The sequence below is a fragment of the Lissotriton vulgaris genome, chromosome 8, assembly GCF_964263255.1.
Source record: "Lissotriton vulgaris chromosome 8, aLisVul1.2, whole genome shotgun sequence".
In the NCBI taxonomy this organism is placed as follows: domain Eukaryota; kingdom Metazoa; phylum Chordata; class Amphibia; order Caudata; family Salamandridae; genus Lissotriton; species Lissotriton vulgaris.
Window position 1 is genome coordinate 425637750 of NC_141696.1, and position 19194 is coordinate 425656943.

At 43.9% G+C, this 19194-nt stretch overlaps 2 protein-coding genes across 3 annotated transcripts in view; one reads left to right on the forward strand and one right to left on the reverse strand.

The window, feature by feature from the left end:
* The window catches only part of LOC147697125 (uncharacterized), a 36190-nt gene extending 30481 nt beyond the window's left edge, over positions 1-5709 (forward strand). Inside the window, exon 2 of the mRNA XM_086933293.1 lies at positions 1759-5709. Coding sequence (XP_086789419.1) covers positions 1903-2928 — 1026 coding nt within the window. The 5' untranslated portion in view covers positions 1759-1902 and the 3' untranslated portion in view covers positions 2929-5709. The remainder of the gene's footprint in view (positions 1-1758) is intronic.
* The window catches only part of LOC147697124 (cytoplasmic FMR1-interacting protein 1), a 533654-nt gene that overhangs the window by 205158 nt on the left and 309302 nt on the right, over positions 1-19194 (reverse strand). The window lies entirely within an intron of this gene.

The following is a 19194-nucleotide window of genomic DNA, read 5'->3' on the forward strand; positions in this document are numbered from 1 at the left end:
TAGCTAAGCAGTGCACAGCAATGCACTGGAAGACACCGAGACGGCCTCTGCTGGCGGCATGGGTGGGGACAGTTAAGAAATGGGGTGCTGTAGGAGGAGGAGATGCTCCGGTCCGAAGAAGTCAAGGGAATCCACAAGCATCCTTTGTCCATGCCGTGGGCTGTCCTTCTCCATTCCTTTGCGCAGGAAACTTCAGAGGTGCCATTATCCCAGGCTGCCTGTTCCCCCATGGCGCACGTGCGCCCTAGTGCAGACCCCAGCAACTCCACCATCGAACAGACACCGGGTGGGTTGGGGTTAGAGGCCGTAAATGGACAAGACACAAATCGCTCCCAGCAGTCCCTTCCAGCTCCCTCCCCTGCGCGTGCCTAAATCGTGAATCAGCTAGAATGCAGTGGCTTGCGGATTCCTACCATGCCACATGCCATCAGATACAGTGTACTCCAGTTATATCTCCCTGGTTTGTACAATTTGAATCATTAACTGGCGCATAGCCTCACACAAAGCGTAGGGTTGACCTTGAGAGTGAACACCCGACTCCCAGTACAGCTCGTCAGATGCCCTGCAAGGCTACATGACTCACTTCACACCTCTCTCTACGTTGACATTACTACTTATTGAAATGTTGACGGTGTCATGTATTGAGACAATACTCTACCCCATGATCAGATGTATACTTGATCAGAATATGTTCTACAGAGTTTGCTTATGATGTACTGTTCTCTCAAAATACAAATGCCAACAAAAATGATTTTGCACAAAAAAAAATCTGTAGTATATGAGAAGATTCAATTGTCACCTCCCTTCTTGTAAATCTTATGACTGGTGGGTCCACCATGACCCACCAAGCTCGAAAGTAAACGCTAACCGCGGCAGAAAGAGCAGGCTGTCCTGTTCAGATGAAGTGGAGTGATACAGTCACAATTAATCTTTGCAAAAATTAACATCACGCTGGTGAAATTCGTAAAATTTCTTGAAAATATGCATGATCTGATTTTGCCTATATTTTTCAGCCAAACGTTAAAAAATCTTGCAGGATACCTGCAGGAAATTCATGTTTTACTCAAACAAGTTTCCTACTTGTATCTCGTGATACTTTTTTATGTGAGGGGCTTTCAGATAAAGATATGCGAGATAGAAGCAAATCAAAATTTACAACAAAGGCATCATTTTGCAGAATTTTCAGACATTCCACAAAATTTGCCAATAAAAATTTTTGACTATTCCACCCAGTAGTTTATGACAAGGGGTCACCAAGGAACATTTGCAGGGAGTAAAGAGTACAGGTAAGACACTTTAGACTTCTCCACAGAACAAGTGTGAGACGCAATTAATACCTTCTTGTGGGAGGTACAAAGAGTGAAAATTGCAACAGTTCTATAAAAAGCACGGCAGTCGGCAGACCCACAGAAATATCTAAAGCTATTGGTAGAGGCACAGATCAGGAAAAGTCTGATCAAGGCATTTGTAGAGCAAGAGATTTGTAAAGATCTAACAGACATTGGTAACGCTAGAAATTAAGAATGGTCTGAACACAGCAATGGTAAAGCAATTGCTAAGGGACAAGCTGCTTTATTTAAATAGATCAAGGAAATACCCAGATTAGACAGGCTACCAAAGTCTATGCATCTGTGCCATTTCTTTTAACAATGGTTAAAAACGTCAAAATATACTAATCATTGAAGAATGTCTTTCTTGTATGCATGCAATAAAGCTAAAAATGTCTCGCTTACCAAACCACTTCTTTTCATTCCACAGCAAAACATTAAAGATCTGCACCCTTACTCTGCAACAAAAGACATTAGACAACTCAATGCTGCCACCCTGATCACTCGAAAGAGCTTTCTGATAACTTGAGACACTCCCAAAGTGGACCAAGAAAAATACAAGGGCGGAGCTGCTATGGGGATTACTGTACAAAATGTAACTGACAGCACGGCATTGATAATATGGCCAATAATATACGGCTGTTCAGACAGCTTCTACAGCTTAATGTACCGTGCAAACTGGAACAGCATGCTATCTGCACACTCAAGGAATGACTTTCAGAAGGAGGAGAGAGTCCCTGGAAAGCGGACTTCGTTCACCATAGAGAACCTGACTCCACTCACTACGTACATACTGTGTGTCACCTGCCAGTCGCAAAATCCCACCAGTAACCAGTGCCAGGTTTTCGACACGTTGCCGCTAGACCCAGCGTCGGCCAACAACAAAAAGAAAGAGCTGGCATTGGGTATTTGGCTCACCAGCAGCATACTAATTCTGCTCATTGCCTGCATTGTCGTGTATGGCTGCCTGCATCTATGGTGGAGAAAACGTCGCCAGAACTCCGAGGAACCAAATGCAAGTTCAGAACAGGACAAAGAAAGGAGGATGAGAAGCAATGAGAACACCTCACACAGCAGAGACAACCGCAACCATGAGGACACCTCACACAGCAGAGACAACCGCAACCTTGAGGACACCTCACACAGCAGAGACAATCGCAACCATGAGGACAACTCATACAGCAGAGACGACTGTAACCATGAGGACACCGCGCACAGCAGAGACACCTGCAACCCTGAGGACACCTCACAGAGCATAGGCAACCGCAACCAGGAGGACACCTTATACAGCAGAGACAATCGCAACCATGAGGACACCTCATACAGCAGAGACAATCGCAACCATGAGAGCACCTCATACAGCAGAGACAATCGCAACCATGAGGACACCTCATACAGCAGAGACAACCGCACCCATCAGGATTCCTCATACAGCACAGACAATCACAACCAACCAGTACTGAACAACGAAGAGTACAACGTTGAACAAACCCAGCTTGCCATGATTGAAAACACTCCGACTGATGTAGAGGGTGGCACATTAAATTCTGATCATCAAGAACGAGTGCCAACACCAGAAGAGGCAGTATCAGAGCTTTAAGAAACATGTTAAGAATGAGAACAAAACATTTTACCATACTGAGCATCACGAGTACAGCTAAGTTAACTATGATCGCTTTTTTAGTTACATATGCTTCCATGCTGTTTTTCCATCAATTTATTTTTAAAAATATACTTTACATTTAGATTGTCAAGTTGAAGCAATATCTAGTCTACTTGTACAAAACACACTGCGTTTTTGTCACGGAAGTTAGGACGCTAAAACAGTTAAATGTTAATTCATCCCTCTGTAAGAAATATTCTCAGGTAAGTAATGCTAATATTTATAAGAGTGGAGGGGGGGGGGAACTATCCAGCACCCCTTTCTAATGGTACCTGAAGATGGCCTCCCAACCTGGGGACAGACAGCCACCAAGTTTAAGGGCCAGTTAATGTTTAATTCAGAGTGCAGCCGGTACAACACAAGCGTTGTGGTAAATATTTAGCAATGTGCCATTCCCCTGCACAGAATTGTACCTTTGTTAATTCCCTCTTTTATCAATTGTCTCAGGAAGGCAACATAACGGGCAAAGCAGTCGCAGAGTGCAATTCAGGTGACCCATGTAACTCTCCAGCACATTTCTGACAGTAATGTGCTTGGAGAATGCCACTGATGCAGTAATGGCTCTGGTAAAATGCGCTCAGGCAGAGTGCAAAGGAAGAGATTTCCCTTCCAGTTAGAGAAAGTTAACAGTGGTTTTGGGAGAGGCCACAGTTAACAGCAACAACTCCTGCTTTGGTAGAAGACAGAAGGGAGCCCTAGCCTTGTGAGGTAGGTGAAGCTAGACTGTGCCCTGGTTGACTGGTCGATGTCCTGGATCACTGGTAATTGCTCTTGAAGCAATCCATGCCGTTGTTATTTATCTCCTCTGTCTCATTAAACAAGGGCACCACCTACAGGCTAATCGGCCTTAGTCCTGCTCTTAGAGGAACAGTAAATTCCCACACTGAATATGTACCTCTGATGAAGAATTACAAGGCAAAAACGAACCTGGAATTGCTTGTATTCTACTTCACACAAGCTTCTGTTTAACAGAGGTACATATTCAGTCAATTTGGCACATCAAGCACACGATACACGTCTAAAGCATGACCCTCACTATGCAGCCGGAGTATTTCTCAAAGTTTGATTTAAATTCCATCTATAACATTTTTGGTTTTCTCAGTGAGGTAGCCTTAGCGCAACAGGTATGCATAGACAGGACTCCTATAGCCCTCTGTGCCACAGGATCCTAGCTACACCTCACTTATGAGACCCGACAGGGCCTATTCATGTCAAAGGTTGCTTCTATTCTCAAATAAAGGGGATTAAGCCTAGCCCTTCTAGTTGGGCTTTCGATATTTAGGCAGGGCTAAGTTCGATTTAGACATGATGGATCACAGTCTGTAGTAGCAGCAAGAAAAAAAAACCAGATAGACCAGAAATCCACCCAAAGGAATTACCAACGGCTGAGATTAATTCAAGCAACCAATATATCACTTTTTTGTTTTCCCTAAGTAAAATCAAGTTCTGGACTTGGCTTCACACATAGATAAAACAGCCAAAGAGCAGTCCTTGATATTTTTTAGGTCTGTATAGCCAAGGAGAAACTTCTCCAAATGATCCAGCATGAGCCTGACTGCTAGGGACCTCGGATACCTTCTATTCAAGCAGCGAAATCCCTCCACTTCCTGCTCAGAATCATTTCTAAAACATCTATCTCTAGCTCCCAACCCTTGAACAAGGGGGATTTCTGCTCAAAGTTGCCGTCACATGGTTACAGAAACGTTGATCAGGGACAGACCACAATGAGAGCTGTGAATTTAATATTCTTTCAGGTCTACAATTAATCTGTATGTCTGATCTCTGGGGAACATGTTCCCCTCTCGAAGATTTGACACAGGGCAGTAGTATTGTACCAGTTTACTACCTAGGCTCTGAGCACAGACAGAAAGGGGTGTAAAGCTAGAAAGATTGCTCATGACTCCAACTTGTTTATGTTGCAGAACAAATTGAACTTCGAAACAGTAGCCGTTTTGGCAATGTAGTGCCCAGTCATACTGCAAGGAGTCGGGTGTGTCTGCAATGTGGTGCGGCCAGTGTAGGTGGGTGGGTTAGGTGGAAGGGTTACCCCACTGTTAGGCTAGGTTGGTCCATTGGCTCACCACCTACATGTGGAAAGAAAAGATAGGAGGCTAAGAAGGACTTTGAATGGCTGCCAAAAAGCTAGTCCCACAGCTCTGTCGGGTGAAGTAACAGATACCTTATGGGTGCAGCTATGTGTGAAGAACTACTACGTTGTACTCCAGGAAGAGACATCCTCTAGGAGAAATAGAGAGGGATGCCTTTACCAGCCATGAAACCTCAATGGCGCCACCAGACTTCAGCCAACTTGATAATATCAGAGATAGTTTGGGTAATGCACACAGAAGAACCCATGATTATAAAGCAGAAGGGCCATACAGCTTACAACTAAGTCACTGTAGAATGCTCTTATCAGAGAGCCATCTACATAATGGTAATAGTGGTCCTACTGTAGCAGGCCCAAGGCCATTACTTAGTACCGATGGTGCTTAAGATTGTTAGGACCCTACCATTAGGTGGGGGAAAAGGACAAAGGTGGTTGCAAAGGAGAGAAGTGGAGGCATACTTCATAGCATTTAACTACCTGAACCAAACAACGACCTCTGTAATTTAGCTTTCCAATGTTTAAATGGTTAACAATGTTTTTAAAACTGATGAAAACCAAAAGATTCAAGAAAGTTTTTCTCAATTGACTGATGTCTAGCCTCCTGCACAGAGATGGAGATCCAAAATATTTACTGTTCTATATCTTTTCAAATTAAAGAATATATATTACAAAGAATAACCTGTGGCAGTACAGTCTATTTGATAAAGCTCGGATATCAATGGTATTAACAATTGTTTCCTACAAATGAAAAATGTAGGACGGGACAGGGTATCCACGTATGTGTTGGTATCGACATAGGGGAAACTTAGCTGTGCATGAATGGTGAGCTTTACATCAAGTGAGAAAGGGGGCAATTCAAGAGTTTATATAACAATAAAGGAGAAGGGTGGTGGGTCTGTGTCTCTTTTGTGAACAGGATGATGGGTGCTGGCACATCAGTGAATGATGAGATGAGTTGCACGTTTAAGTCATGGAACCTTGGGTCTTTACTACCCTGCAAGCGCAATGGGATGTCACAGAAGGATGTTACTACAAATTCTAGGTAATAGACAAAAGAGATATACTCCCAGGATTTCTCCTTTTTGTACTTTTCCACTTGTTGTTGTCAATGTCACCCCCCCCTTCTCCCGAAACCTTCTCTTGCAATACCCTTTTGATTTAACTTTTCTCCGCCACGTGGAGAGCAGGGATGGGGAGTACATTTTTCTTATGGGTTTTATGCATGATGCAGTTGGTATTGGAGGTGATGCAGGCTCAAAGGGCTATCAAGTTTAAGTCCATCAGGGTGCAAGAGAGATGTTCATTCCTTTGATATAACATGAAGCTCCAAAAAATGAATGATCGGTCTTCACTGGGGGTGAGAATGCAGTCTGGATGCCAAGGAGAAGGTTGTTGTCATCTATAAAATAGGTGAAAACAAGGACTTGGCAGTACCTATTGAGTGTGTTTTTGGGGTCATGGCTTGACTTTGTTAGGGGTGAATTGATACCAAGCTATCAGGGTTATTTGGAAGCATAATGTTTGAAGGTGAGACAATGGTGAGGCTGAGTGGTTTTGCATTTGTGTTGAGTTCTTGAATCTATTCAACCAGTTTCATGTTGGAGGCCAAGTTTGGACCTGGATTAGTTTGGGGCCATTGATGATGTGGATGCATTCCATCTTCACTGACATTTATACTTGGAAGATGGACAGGAGATTGAGGTATTCAACATCCTTGTCTGTTAAATAATTTAGGTATAGCTGTGTTTAAATGGCACAATGTTGTATTCAATGGGGAGTGAGAACTTTGAGCAATTACATATAGATGCTGTGCATCTCAGGAAGATGATGGATTGCTATAGGACTTTGCAAGATACTGGTATCCACTGGGATCAATCAGAGAGGCAACATGTAAATCAAATACGTTCACACTGAAACCAGTACACACCAAAAATATATTCAAGAGAGCTAGCTGGTCAATAGTCACAAAGGCTGAAGTGAGATTAGGTAGTTTATGGAGGCCACAATCTTCTTAAATGCAAAAAGGTGAGGCTCGTTCACAACATGGATGGTAGTCTCTTGGGTATTGTAGACTGGCATGAAGCCCAACTGATAGCTGTGCAAATTGCTTTTGATGTAAAAGAAAAGGAACTGGGTGATGGGTTGCGAGTCACAGAGGTCCTTAGAACCCAGCTTGGTTTCCTTTAGCAGTGAAATAAACTGTCCGGTTTTGAGTGTGTCCAGGAAGATGCCTACTGTGAACATAATTGAGACATGATGCGAGTGCACCTACCGTGTTGTCCTATCAAGGAGGTAGATATTATGTGTTGTGGGATAGGAGGCACAACTGTTTGGTGCTCTTAGTGTGTTGTCTGAAATTGCAGAATAACTTGATGAAAAATGTGTTGATGGTATTCCATTTTGGGGTGGGGTATGAGTGGCTAAAGCAAGATCTGAGAAAGGGTTGTTGCAGTATTTCAATGCGCTGAAGAGGGTTTTGTTGCTGTCTGGAACATCTGCGATGGTGGACTTCATGCCTTCACATGAATAGTATAACACATTTGTTCTGGTAAATTACCTAACAGAACAGATATAGGCCTAAAAATGTAATCAAGTTTCCATTCTCAACCTCCAAAATCTTCTCTCTGATAGTTTAGAGCTTCATCTAATCCTCCTGCACAATGTGGGGATCCTAAGCACAAACCGCTTTGGTTCGCTTGCACTTACAACTAAGCCTGCAATATAGTCACCTCTACAACTTTCCCAAACATCATATCTATTGCAAGGCTTAACATAGTCTACTGTTGCTAGTATGTGAAGTTGTCCTTTACTCCCCTGTCAAGCGGTTCCAGAGGAGCTGTATCACTAATGGTATTGAGGCCCCGGAACCCTATTTTTCTGTTGTAGTGAGGAACAGGTTACTTACCATTGTTTATGCTCTTTCAAGTGCAGATTGCTCACCTTATGAATACCCCCAGGTACATGACAAGATCCATTCTGCTCAGGAAGCGACGAACGGGGATCCATATAAGCGCCACCCATGTGTGCCGACACACTTTCTTTTCATAAGCCTGTCTGCGCCCACGTATGCTGAGCCCATTGTAAATTGAAGGAACCAGTGTGCAGATTCCTAAAACTGGAACCTTTTAGATGGGGAAATGCCATGCCACAGAATGGGCAGGTAGAAGGATGGTGCGGAATCTGCGGTTAGATAGATCATCTGCCAGAAAGACCATTACCGAAAGGAAGTAACCTGTTCTTCTGATAAATACTTCTAAATACAGATGCCTCACCTTGTGAATGGATACCAAAGAAGTACCTCCCAAGATGGTGGGTCTGGCTCAGATTATAAAAAGTTCTGCATGACTGAACGGCAAAACCCCCATCTTGGCGGACCGGACTGTCACAGCAGTAGTGATTCGTGAACCTGTGCACTGACGTCAATATAGATTTCTGACAGATACCCAATACAGGCGCCAACACAATGATAAAAGCCTTGGCCCGGTTTGAATGAGTCCTCAGACATTCTGGAGGCTGCTTCTTAGACTGTGCATAGCAGATCTTAATATAGAGGACTATCCATCTTGAGATTATAAGTTTCTGCACCAGCTTACCCTTCTACAAGCCATAGAACCGAACAGAGAACTGATCATCCACATAATATTCCTTGGTACAATTAATGCAAAACTTAAGTGCTCTTTTGGGGTCCAAGCGCTGAAGTCTCTCTTCCTATTTCAAGGGATGAGGCGGAGCAAAGAAGGTCTGGAAAGAGATGGCTGGTTCAAAGTGGTAAGGCATTTCCACCTTCGGTAGGAATGTTGCTTGAGCCGTAAACACTAGTTTGTCCGGGAAAAAGGTGATAGAAGGACGCTGAACCAAGAGGGTCTGAGCTCAATCACATGGCATTCGGATGTTAGCACAAGAAAGACCGTTTTAAGGTGAGGAGGCACAATGGAAACCAATGGGCAACTGTGCACTGGTTCACAAGAGAACAGTGAGACCCAGATCTAAACCCCACAAAGAGTTTAGGCGGAAAATTTTGTTGCAAACCGTTGAGGAAACGCATCAAAACCGGTGATTTGAACAAGGATGGCTGGACTGAGAAAGGTAAAAAGGCTGAAAGGGCCGACTAATAACTTTTAACAGTGCAAGCTATTGGTGGGCCATAGACGAAACAAACAATAATAAATCTAAAAGTTTGGCCTGCAAAGTGTCCATATCGCAGATACCTCCAAGCACTGCGTCCACCATACACAGGTTTCAAAGAAGGGTGTCTGGCTGCAACAACTTCAGGAGGAGAGTCAAAGGAGATTAATTTTTACTGCAGAATTTCCATGCATGGAGTTACAGGTTGCACAGGTCTTGGGGCAAGAACCCGCCCTGCTGCTGTGACAGAAAAGTCTACTAAAGTGCCCGATTGGAGGACAGATGCCCATGCAAAGAAGTTCCGGATACCACACACTCCTGGCCCAAACCCGAGCCACCAAGATGACATTGGCATGGTCATTTCTGATCATCTTCAGAACTCTGGACAGGAGAGGTAGTGGTGGAAAGGCGTACAGGAATCCGGGGCTCATCTCCAAGCAAAATGCATGTCTGAAGGTGAGCCTTCTTGGGAACTCCAGCGTGCAAAAGCAGATACATGGTGTCTTTTCAATGGTGGCAAAAAGATTGAGCCAGGATTCTACCCATTGTTGGAAGATGTCCTGCACCACCTCAGGAAGTAACTGCCATTTCTAATCTGCCAAGCAACAACAGATGAATTTGTCCACCCTGGCGTTTAAAGAGCCTGCAAGGTGATGTGCCATCAGGGAAATGCTCTGACGATTCAGCAAATTCCAGAGGTGCAAAGCCTCATGACACAGGCTCCAAGACCGCACCCAACCTCGCTTATTGCAATATCACGTCAGTGGTGTTGTCCACGAGAACCTGCACAAGCCACCTCTTGATGGTGGGCAGGAAAGCTGTTAGTGTCAAACAAATCGCCTGCAAACCCAGCACCCTGATGCTCAAGGCAAGGCTGGAGAAGGAGAACATTTGCTTCCCATACGTATCCACATGTTTTGACTCCTTGTCTGGTAAAGGAGGAGTTCAGGTTCATCCTGCTTGGTGGACACTCGCAGCACCAAGCTTTCAGAGGTTGGGTGCCGAGTAAAGAAATCCAGGCCGCCTGAATCAAGTCTTAGTGGCAAGCAACTGGACAGTTGAAATAGAGGCCACAGCATGGTTTAGCCCAAGTGTCCCAAAGTAAGTCAGTGAGGGCCTTATTATGAGGCAAAAGAGGTTCTGTTGGTGCCTAATAAAGCTACAGGATCTCAGTCATTACTATTGTTTTAACATCCATAGTAGGGAGGTGAAGGTCAAGGACCTGAAAAGCCCTTCTAATGACTGTGGCAAAATAAGTACTTTCTTCTGTTGCAGGTCCGGGAGGTGAAACCAACCCAAAACCTGGTGAGGTGGCCAGCCTACTGGCCACCAGCCACGGCCAGTGCAGGTAAGAGCGGTGGGGCCGGGTGGGGGAGGGAGATTTTGACGGACGATGATGAGGGAAAATGAAATAAATAATACATTTTCCCTCGTCATTGTCCGTCGAAACACCCCCACCCAGCCCCACCGCTCTTATTTGCATGAGCCGCGGCTGTTGGCAACTTGTAAGTTTATGTACCAATTGTCTTTATCACACGGTGATGTAAAATCCTCCCCACCCCACCACTGCTGTCTACATATGGCTGTTTCTTGGCGGAGTCTAAGCCAAAAGTTTGATGTAGTGTCTGTGTGAAGCTATGGAATCATGTCTGAAGCCGATAGATTCTGTATTGGTTGTGCCACGTCAAGACGAACCGGCTCTCAGTCAGATACCACGATGGGGTGCAGTTTCTCTTCCAGCCACGTGGTGCTGGTGCCGGAATTGATGTTTGAGGATCCTGTGTGAATTTCAGCACCAGGCCTGAAGTCGGCCCTGATGCCAGTACAGAATCCAAAGCAGCACAGACGGCACTGAGAGTGAACCTGCAGCACTAATCTGACGGGGGTCCCTGTATTGCCTTGAAGCAGGAAAAAGCACCAGAGAAAGCTGGAACAGTGCCAAAAATGCCCAGAATGGCCTCTTGAAAGGCTTTGATGTCACTGATGGACCCTGGAACTTGAGATGCATGATGGACCCGGGAACTTGAGATGCATTCGAGCCAAAGAAGAAATCGGCTCCTCAGTGGAAAAGGAGCATGTTTTGGAGGCACAGTAACACTCTTGCACCCTTTTCTGAAGTACAAGATTGAAGGAAGGGGGTGAATTCCGTTTGGGCTTCTTGTTCAACTTACCTGATAACTTAGAGTGAGAAGATCTGCTGCGGGAATGAGTCTGCACTCCTGACTTCGAGCTGAAAGGGGTAGGTGAAAAGCCTTCCGGTACTTCGCCATGTAGAGCTTTGCTGCACATTCTCAGATGGCCTTTGGGTTCATCTGACAAAGTCATCGCAAGTCTTGGAGTCATGTGTCAAACCCAAGCCCCAGAGGCACACCTGGTGGAGATCTGTCACAGACATCTGTTTGCGACAGTTCCTACATGGTTTAACCCTGTTGTTTTCACATCTTTCGCAGAAGAAATCCTTCACAGCTCTGTCTGTGCAAAGGATGGAACGGACATCAGCACGCATTGGGTGATGCTAATATGCAATTCTATCTGTCACTTCTGGAGCAGAACGTTTGTTTTACAACGCCACTTTCCAATGTGGAGGAGTCCTGCTGTTTGAGTTTTCTGGATCCTGTCTGGCACCTTAGAATAGTCTCAAGGTGAGGAAGCTATGGACAGAAGTTCAGAGAGTGGGGGTTTTCTGGTGCTTAGGCTTGATCCTCACATTGGCCATCTTGGTCTTGGAGTCGTGGAGGAGAGGTTGACAGGAAGTTGGATTGGATTGTTTCGGGTACTTGGCTTTATTCCCAAGTGGGCTCTAAAGATCAGGGTTTTTTTTACAAGAGGGTACAGAGGGGAGGTTTGGTTTCCACCCAGCTGGTTGATGAAAATAACTGGCTCCTTGTTCTCTTGGGCAAGCTAAGTACATATTGTCAGCCATAGAGGTGTTTGGCCCTTATTTTCAGGCTTTGGTTTGGGGTCTTTGTCTGTTCCTGGCCGGGCAATCCTGTCCCGGTGGCCTGCATTTCAATCTGCACTCTATTGTTCAGTTATCAGTGTGACAAATATTAGGCCAGTTAACATGAGGGACCCGGAAACCAGATGACCTGGCTCATGATCTGGTGGTCTGATTCCTTGCATTTGGGTTGATTCTGGATAGGTCTGCTTCAACTCCATATCAGCCGAAAAACGGTGCAGTCCTGGAAGTGTTGGCGATTGGCTATCTTGGGCAGTGGAGTGGTGCCAGAACTGGTCACTGGGGCTTTATCAAGCACCCCTGGTTGGCAGGAGCTAGAGAGGGAATAGTGTCTTTTTCTGGTGTGAGTTTTAATGCTGTCTCACACAGTGTCCATGTTCATCAAGCAGCATCAGCATTCTTCAATTAGGTGCTACTCTAGGGTAAGCCGGGGCTCTCTGTTTCCTGCCTTTGAACTTCCATTCTCTCAGTGGAGGGACTACAACAGAAATGTACATGGGGATGGCTAGGGCTAACAAAGTGAGGGCAATAGCTGCCTCGTGGACTGGCTTTGTCTCTGAGAAGAGCGTTTGGGACTCCCTGCTGTCTCGAGTGGCCAGCCTGCAATTTGCATATTATTTACAGTGGTCATGACTCTCAGGGTGCTGTACCTGTGCTGGACCTTTGTTTAACTTAGGACATGAGGTGGGTACACAGTGTTTCATTTGACTAATGCAGGCACAGGCTATGACGCACCAGTCTTAGTTCCCTGCTGATACCACCATCGTGGAGAGCACAATAGGCAGTCAGTCTTCACATCTTCATCTCATCTGCTCCTACCTTACCCTCTGCACTAACATAAGCCAAGTATGTACAAGAACGGGTTAACACAGAAGCCGAGACCCAGTTGGGTGGGAGGCTAATATGCAATCAAGTGGAAGAAAAGAAGGGAAAGAAGGGGCTGCAGGAGGGTAAAGGGCATAAACAAAATATAAGAATGCAAAGGGACACATTGCAGGGGTACAGGTAGTTAGTACTGGAGGTTGAGCATGCTGGATGTTGGGGGGCAGGGGTAAAGGGGATGTCACCTGGAAGATTTATGAGCAGGAAGACAATGGGTATACTTAGGAGTCATGACCACTAAGGATATAACACAAACTAAGGTTGGGAATGAGGAAGGAGAATCTAGGACACAGACTTTTAAGGAGTAGGGAATCAGACCTCAACAGGTCTAAGGAATGAAATAACACAGGGAACTGGTACAGTTGGGAAGATTAGGGGCAGGAATTGAATGAAGCGCAGAAGAGCTGGAGGGAGCAAAGAGCAGGAAACAGCACAAGGAAAGGATGCACATGGGGAGGGCTGCATTGCATACTCCTGGGCACACCTGCCTGTTCGAAAATAAAAGCCTTGTTCCATCTGATCTTTCCTAATGCGAAAGGCTAGTAACAATCATTTATTTTACTCTATCCTTCATTACATACAACTGATCACTACCTCGTCTGACTCAAGGTAATGAAACGTGTGCATGGTTTAGCATGATTTCCACTGCGTCCATAGGAATGTCTATTAACTTTCAGAACAAACACATAACAATGAAAAAGATGCCTGCAATTGGTGTGTTCTTCTGTAGAGTCACAAACTATGCATAGATTATGCAATTTAGTGATCTATCTGTAAAAGAACAAGTTGTGCTTCTCCAGATTTTAATTTCAGCTTTAGGTAAGACTAACGATTCATCCGTATAGCACCCTAAAGCGCACAATGTATTGGGACACAGACTTTACACAGGATTAGCTTTCCCCACAACATGTCTTGGCTTCCTATTAAATATTTACAGAGCTTAGTATAGCCTGTTTCTACACTGCTGGAGGTGGCTGTTCATATGAATCTACAACAGCACAAACTCTTAAGTGAAGGTAACAGCTTGGAACTATTTCACTTTTCAGCAGCATCAAGTGTAGATACAATACCGTTGTATTCAGGCAGTGTCCCCACCACAAAGAAAGTGTTGGCGGGAGTGTAGTACAATAGGTTTGGAACAAGACCTTCCTTTGTGGCATGTAGCCTAGCTAGCATCTTCATTGTTGATTAAAATTTTGTATACAACATACTATCAATTTCATATTAATCCTACAATCTGTACAAGTAGTTTGCTTAGAAGTATTATAAGTGGGAGCTTTCTTTTGCTTTAACAGAGGAATTAGGGCTTCTAAGACCCATCTGGTATCAGAATCAATATTAATGGTTCGCTGTCAGTTTTCCAGGGAGGGAGAAATTGTCTATTCTTAAAATCAAAATCAATGATGCTCTCTAGCTATGTATTTATTTATCACGACGGGTCACTGGCATGTAAAAAAAAAAAAAGCAGGAATATAGTTTAGGATGAATCAAATGGGTAGGATCTGAAAAGGGAAGAAACCACCAAGGTGTAAACATCTGTAACACATTTGCAGCTTAAAGTGGAAAAGAAGATGACAAATTACAATACTGTTAGGAAATTTTGTTGCTATCTTTTGGCTACAAGTGATGACAAAGAGGGAAACGCATAGGAGAGGCAAAGGAAGGTTGAAGGTGGACTGTACAAAACATTTTGTAAGTGTACAGCTTGCTGAGAGTTAACATTTGGAAGATAAGATCTTGAACCAACTAATGTTTGGGTTTCAGGGCAGGTGATATTCAGGCCAGGACAATCAGAGGGATGATATTACAGGCAGCCATTACTGACCAGCAAGAGGTGGTCACGGAGTCCTAAATAATTTAAAGTTTTAAAAGACCTTGTCGGTTTACTCCACCTGAGGAGCTCTGATAAGCTGATCTCTTTGCATCTAATAATGGAATCATGTGGCAAACCCAATTCTAGGGTTCTGATCAGTTTCAACTTTTTCAAGTCACATGTACTAATCAGTGACAGTGCTGATATTTCTTTCACTCATAATAACAGTTTAATTCGTAAGGCCTCCACTAACTCGTGTTTTGTAACAGTGAGAACAAGGATGATTACAATATGGTGCTTCACCTTTATTTTTTCAGCATCCTTACCCTTCCTCTCTGGTGGCATCTCATCTTTAAATTTCAGGATCTTAGCAACGGATTGTAAAGACTTTGCAGTAGGGAAGATGCCAAAGCACCCAAATCTACCTGTGTTGCAGAGCACCTTTCTGTTGCTGCTATGCCCTTCAGTAGTACCACTACCTATGATTTGGGGACCCAGCTACTTGCCTTGCCAGCTGAATTTCCTAACAGAGTGGCTTCACATGTTTCAAGGGTCATTTTCAATTGTTTACATTTCTTGTGCAATGTCAACTATATCACCACTGCTAGTGGAAACAAGTTGGGACTTACTTGTGCAATGCTCTGTACAGACAACACAGCCACCATGAGATTCTGCATAAAGCCTTCTTAGAAACAACGCAATCGTTTTACTCCCTGCCCTGCAGTACTAAACACATTTTAGGAGTCAGTCAAGTTTCACTGACTCTCAAAATAGGTTCACAACTGGTGCACATATCGCTATTTGGAAGGGGCTTTTTGTGGGCGTCCCTTCCAACTAGTGATTCAGTACCCTATGTATGAATCATTTGTGACCGGAATTCCTTTCTTAACCCATTGATAGGTTACTAACTCCCATGTTGGGGTGGTAACTTATTTGCAAAAGGGGAGAGGTCTCCTTTTCCAATTGGAGTACAAGTTTGAGGGGGAGTAGGCAGTGATGCAGAGGACCACTGACAACTCTCACTGAAACGTTCCCAAAAATATATCTTTAAAAAAGATATTCCCTTTCCTTTAAGGAAACTGGCTGCATTGAAAATGAAAATTATTGCTTTCTGAAAAGAAATCACAGGGATGGCTGTCTGCTGATCCTTGCAGGACACCATCCCTGTGATTGCGACCAATTATAGGGAGTTGCAAGCTGGATAGAATAATAATTAGGCAGCAATATCTGTGAACCACTCCAATTCTTTATTTTACAAACCAACCTATTAGTACATAGGTCAGTTTGCAAAATAAGACACTGGTCGTAAAAAGCTGGTGCGTGATAAGAGACCTCTTTTTAGGACCACTTTTTGCGGCAAAGTTTTTAGTACATTTGTCCTTTGATCTTTACAATTATTTCGTAGGGCTCAACTGTTAAAGTTGACAAATCTGTCGGCCATCAATCGCATACACCCAGAGGCCTTTTAATGAGCTTTCATTAGAAAGCTTTAAGCGGATGACCACGAAGCTTTACATCTCAGTCCATCCTGCTGAACACAGTAATTTATCTGCACAGATAAGCCGGATGCTGTCAGCAGATAAAAGAGAAGAAAATAAAAAAAACTGCAGCAACGGTAGAAAAATTATCAGGGATGGAACTGTTATTTAACATGGCAGGCTAAAGAATAGCATACTTAACACAAACATTTACGGCTAACTTGTTTAGCTCAAGAAATGCAATTTATTTTGTTGCTTTTTTACTATGCTATTCTTAAAGAATCTCGCTAAATAATGTATTTTTTAAAGATTTTTTTATTACATGAGAAACAGAGAAAACAGTGATGACAATCAGCAGCTTGCTGTGCAATGACAAAGCATAAGCAGATTGTGATGAAATCCCATCCTACTCCCAAAACCCACTCCCATTCACAGATTGGTAACAAAATCCAGGCAATCCTTTGCTCCAAACAACTGTGTATAGCTGCTATAGGAGCACATAAATCTCCTCTCTATGACTTCCATTTTCCCCATATTTTAGTCCACTTATTCGGACAGCCTCTTCTCTCATAGATCACCCTCTCCGCCTGCCTACACTAGTCCGTATCTCTCTTTCGCTAAATATTTTTGAATTACGGCAAAATAACTGCACACCATGTACCGTGAGATGTACTCCATCCACAATCTTCCATCTCCCTTCAGGAACATAAGCTGAAATGATTTGTCTGCACCTTGCAAAATATGACAAGGCACAGTGCACCTGCTTAATCATAACTATGCAAACTCCTAGGGCCTCCCTTGACATGAGGGGCACTGAGAAATTGGAACATTATGTGGCAGGCAGAGGTTGCAGGACTTGTATGGAACATGACTCCCCTAACGTAGATTGGACAACTCTAGATCTCCATGTGGCAGCGCCATTTTTAGTTTATTTTTCTGCTGTTGCAGTATTGAACGGTATTGCTGTTGGTAGTAAATATGATTACATTCTTGTTAACTCTCAACTTTTGAAAATATCCTATTCCTCACCCTCATGCAGCCAGAGGACCCCAGGTATCTCTTCCCAAAGCGGAGCCACATGGATCATGACATCTGCCCCAGGGTCTTTCTGGTATACATAGGCCATGCATGGTGACGCATCTTTCGTGGTCCCTACCTTCACCTTTAGAAAAAATGTTTGACACTAAAGTGATATGGAACATTCAGGTGGTAACCAAAGAAGACAAAAGGTAAGTGGATAGTTGGAAATAAGCCCATCAGTACAAATACTCACTTAACAAGCATTGGTAATGACAATGTTGGTCTATAAATAGAAGTGCATATTCAGTCACTATGGAGTACAGGAACTCAAGTCCTCATAAGTGCACTTTGTCCCTCATCCTCGCACTCAATAATCCAGTCATCCATTAATGCATTTCCTCACTGGTGCAGTGTTACTTTTGCCCACTAACCCAGCCACAATAATACATACACAGACTCAACAAGCATAGGCAAGATATATCAAAATAATTAAAGTAGGAAAAAATGAACATATTGTGATGCCTAAACGTGGCGGGAATGTGCTTGCAATAAAGTTTATCTTGGCATGGCATGGCAGAAAGGGCATCGTTCTTTTAAAGAAGGTTGTGCGGTGATCCAAGATCTGCCTTGAGTATCATCTCTAAGTTATACTTGCCTAAGTGTTTTGGGAACCACTTCATTGATTAGTTATTTCATCAGCGGGCTGGTGATGGAGGGCAGTGGGGTATGGGGGTTGGTTTCACCAGCATTTAAGGGACCGCACATCACCATTGGGGTATCACTAGACCACTACAGTATGGCAGGACAGAGACACTGATTATATATTGACTGTTTGTTGCATACACTTAATGTGGGCAAAATATGCTCAAAATACCAAGCACATGCTGGCCTACACAGACAGGCATGGTGCAAATGTGGCCATGCTATATTAAACCAATCTAGATCCTATATGACAAGCCTAGTTTGCGATAAAGAGAGGAGAGAACCTTTTTTTTTTTACATCATGTGCACAGTGATTCATAAAACACTATTTTAAACTTGAGGAGAATGTAGCCCCAGAGGGTCGGTACATACTAGTGTCAGGCAGACTGTTGGGTACTCAGGTCAGTCATCAATACAAACAGACCCAACTTCTGCACAACAAGCTTCTAAGATGAAATTCTCAATATCAGTAGCAATATCTGTAGGCAGTCTAATTCCAACACCATCGTTGAGAGAAGCGAAACCTAAGCCAGCTGCCAGGAAGCAGACATCGATGCTTGAAAAGCTGGAGTGGTAGACAAACTACATTCCTTCAATAATTTTCTTTCTGGTGGATATATTATCTAATAATAGAGTCCTCATCTTTAGAATATCCCCAGGTGCCTCCTCCTCTGCAACTACAACAGAAGATTTTCGCCAAGCAGCAGCCTGATCAGAGGACAGATGCCCAAGTCCTGAATACCACATTCTTATGGTCCAATCCGGAAGCCACTAGGATGACTTGGACCCAATTTTTCTTGTTTTTCTCCTGAACTTGGGACAGAATAGGTAGCAGCGGGAAGGCATACAGCAGTCCAGTGATCCACTCTGGTTGGAAAGAGTCTCCAAGAGTGCTTTCTTGAGAGTTCCACTACACAAGTGTGTTGATATTTTGAGTTTTCTCTGCGGTGGCGAAGAGAGTGCGTTGAGACACCCTCTACCACCTCCAGGTGCAACTGCCATTTGTGATCCACTAGGTGTCTCCAGCTGAGTTTGTATGCCCTGGCATTCAAAGATCCTGCATGGTAGTGTACAATCAGGGAAATACCTTGACAAGTCATCATGTTCCACAGGTACA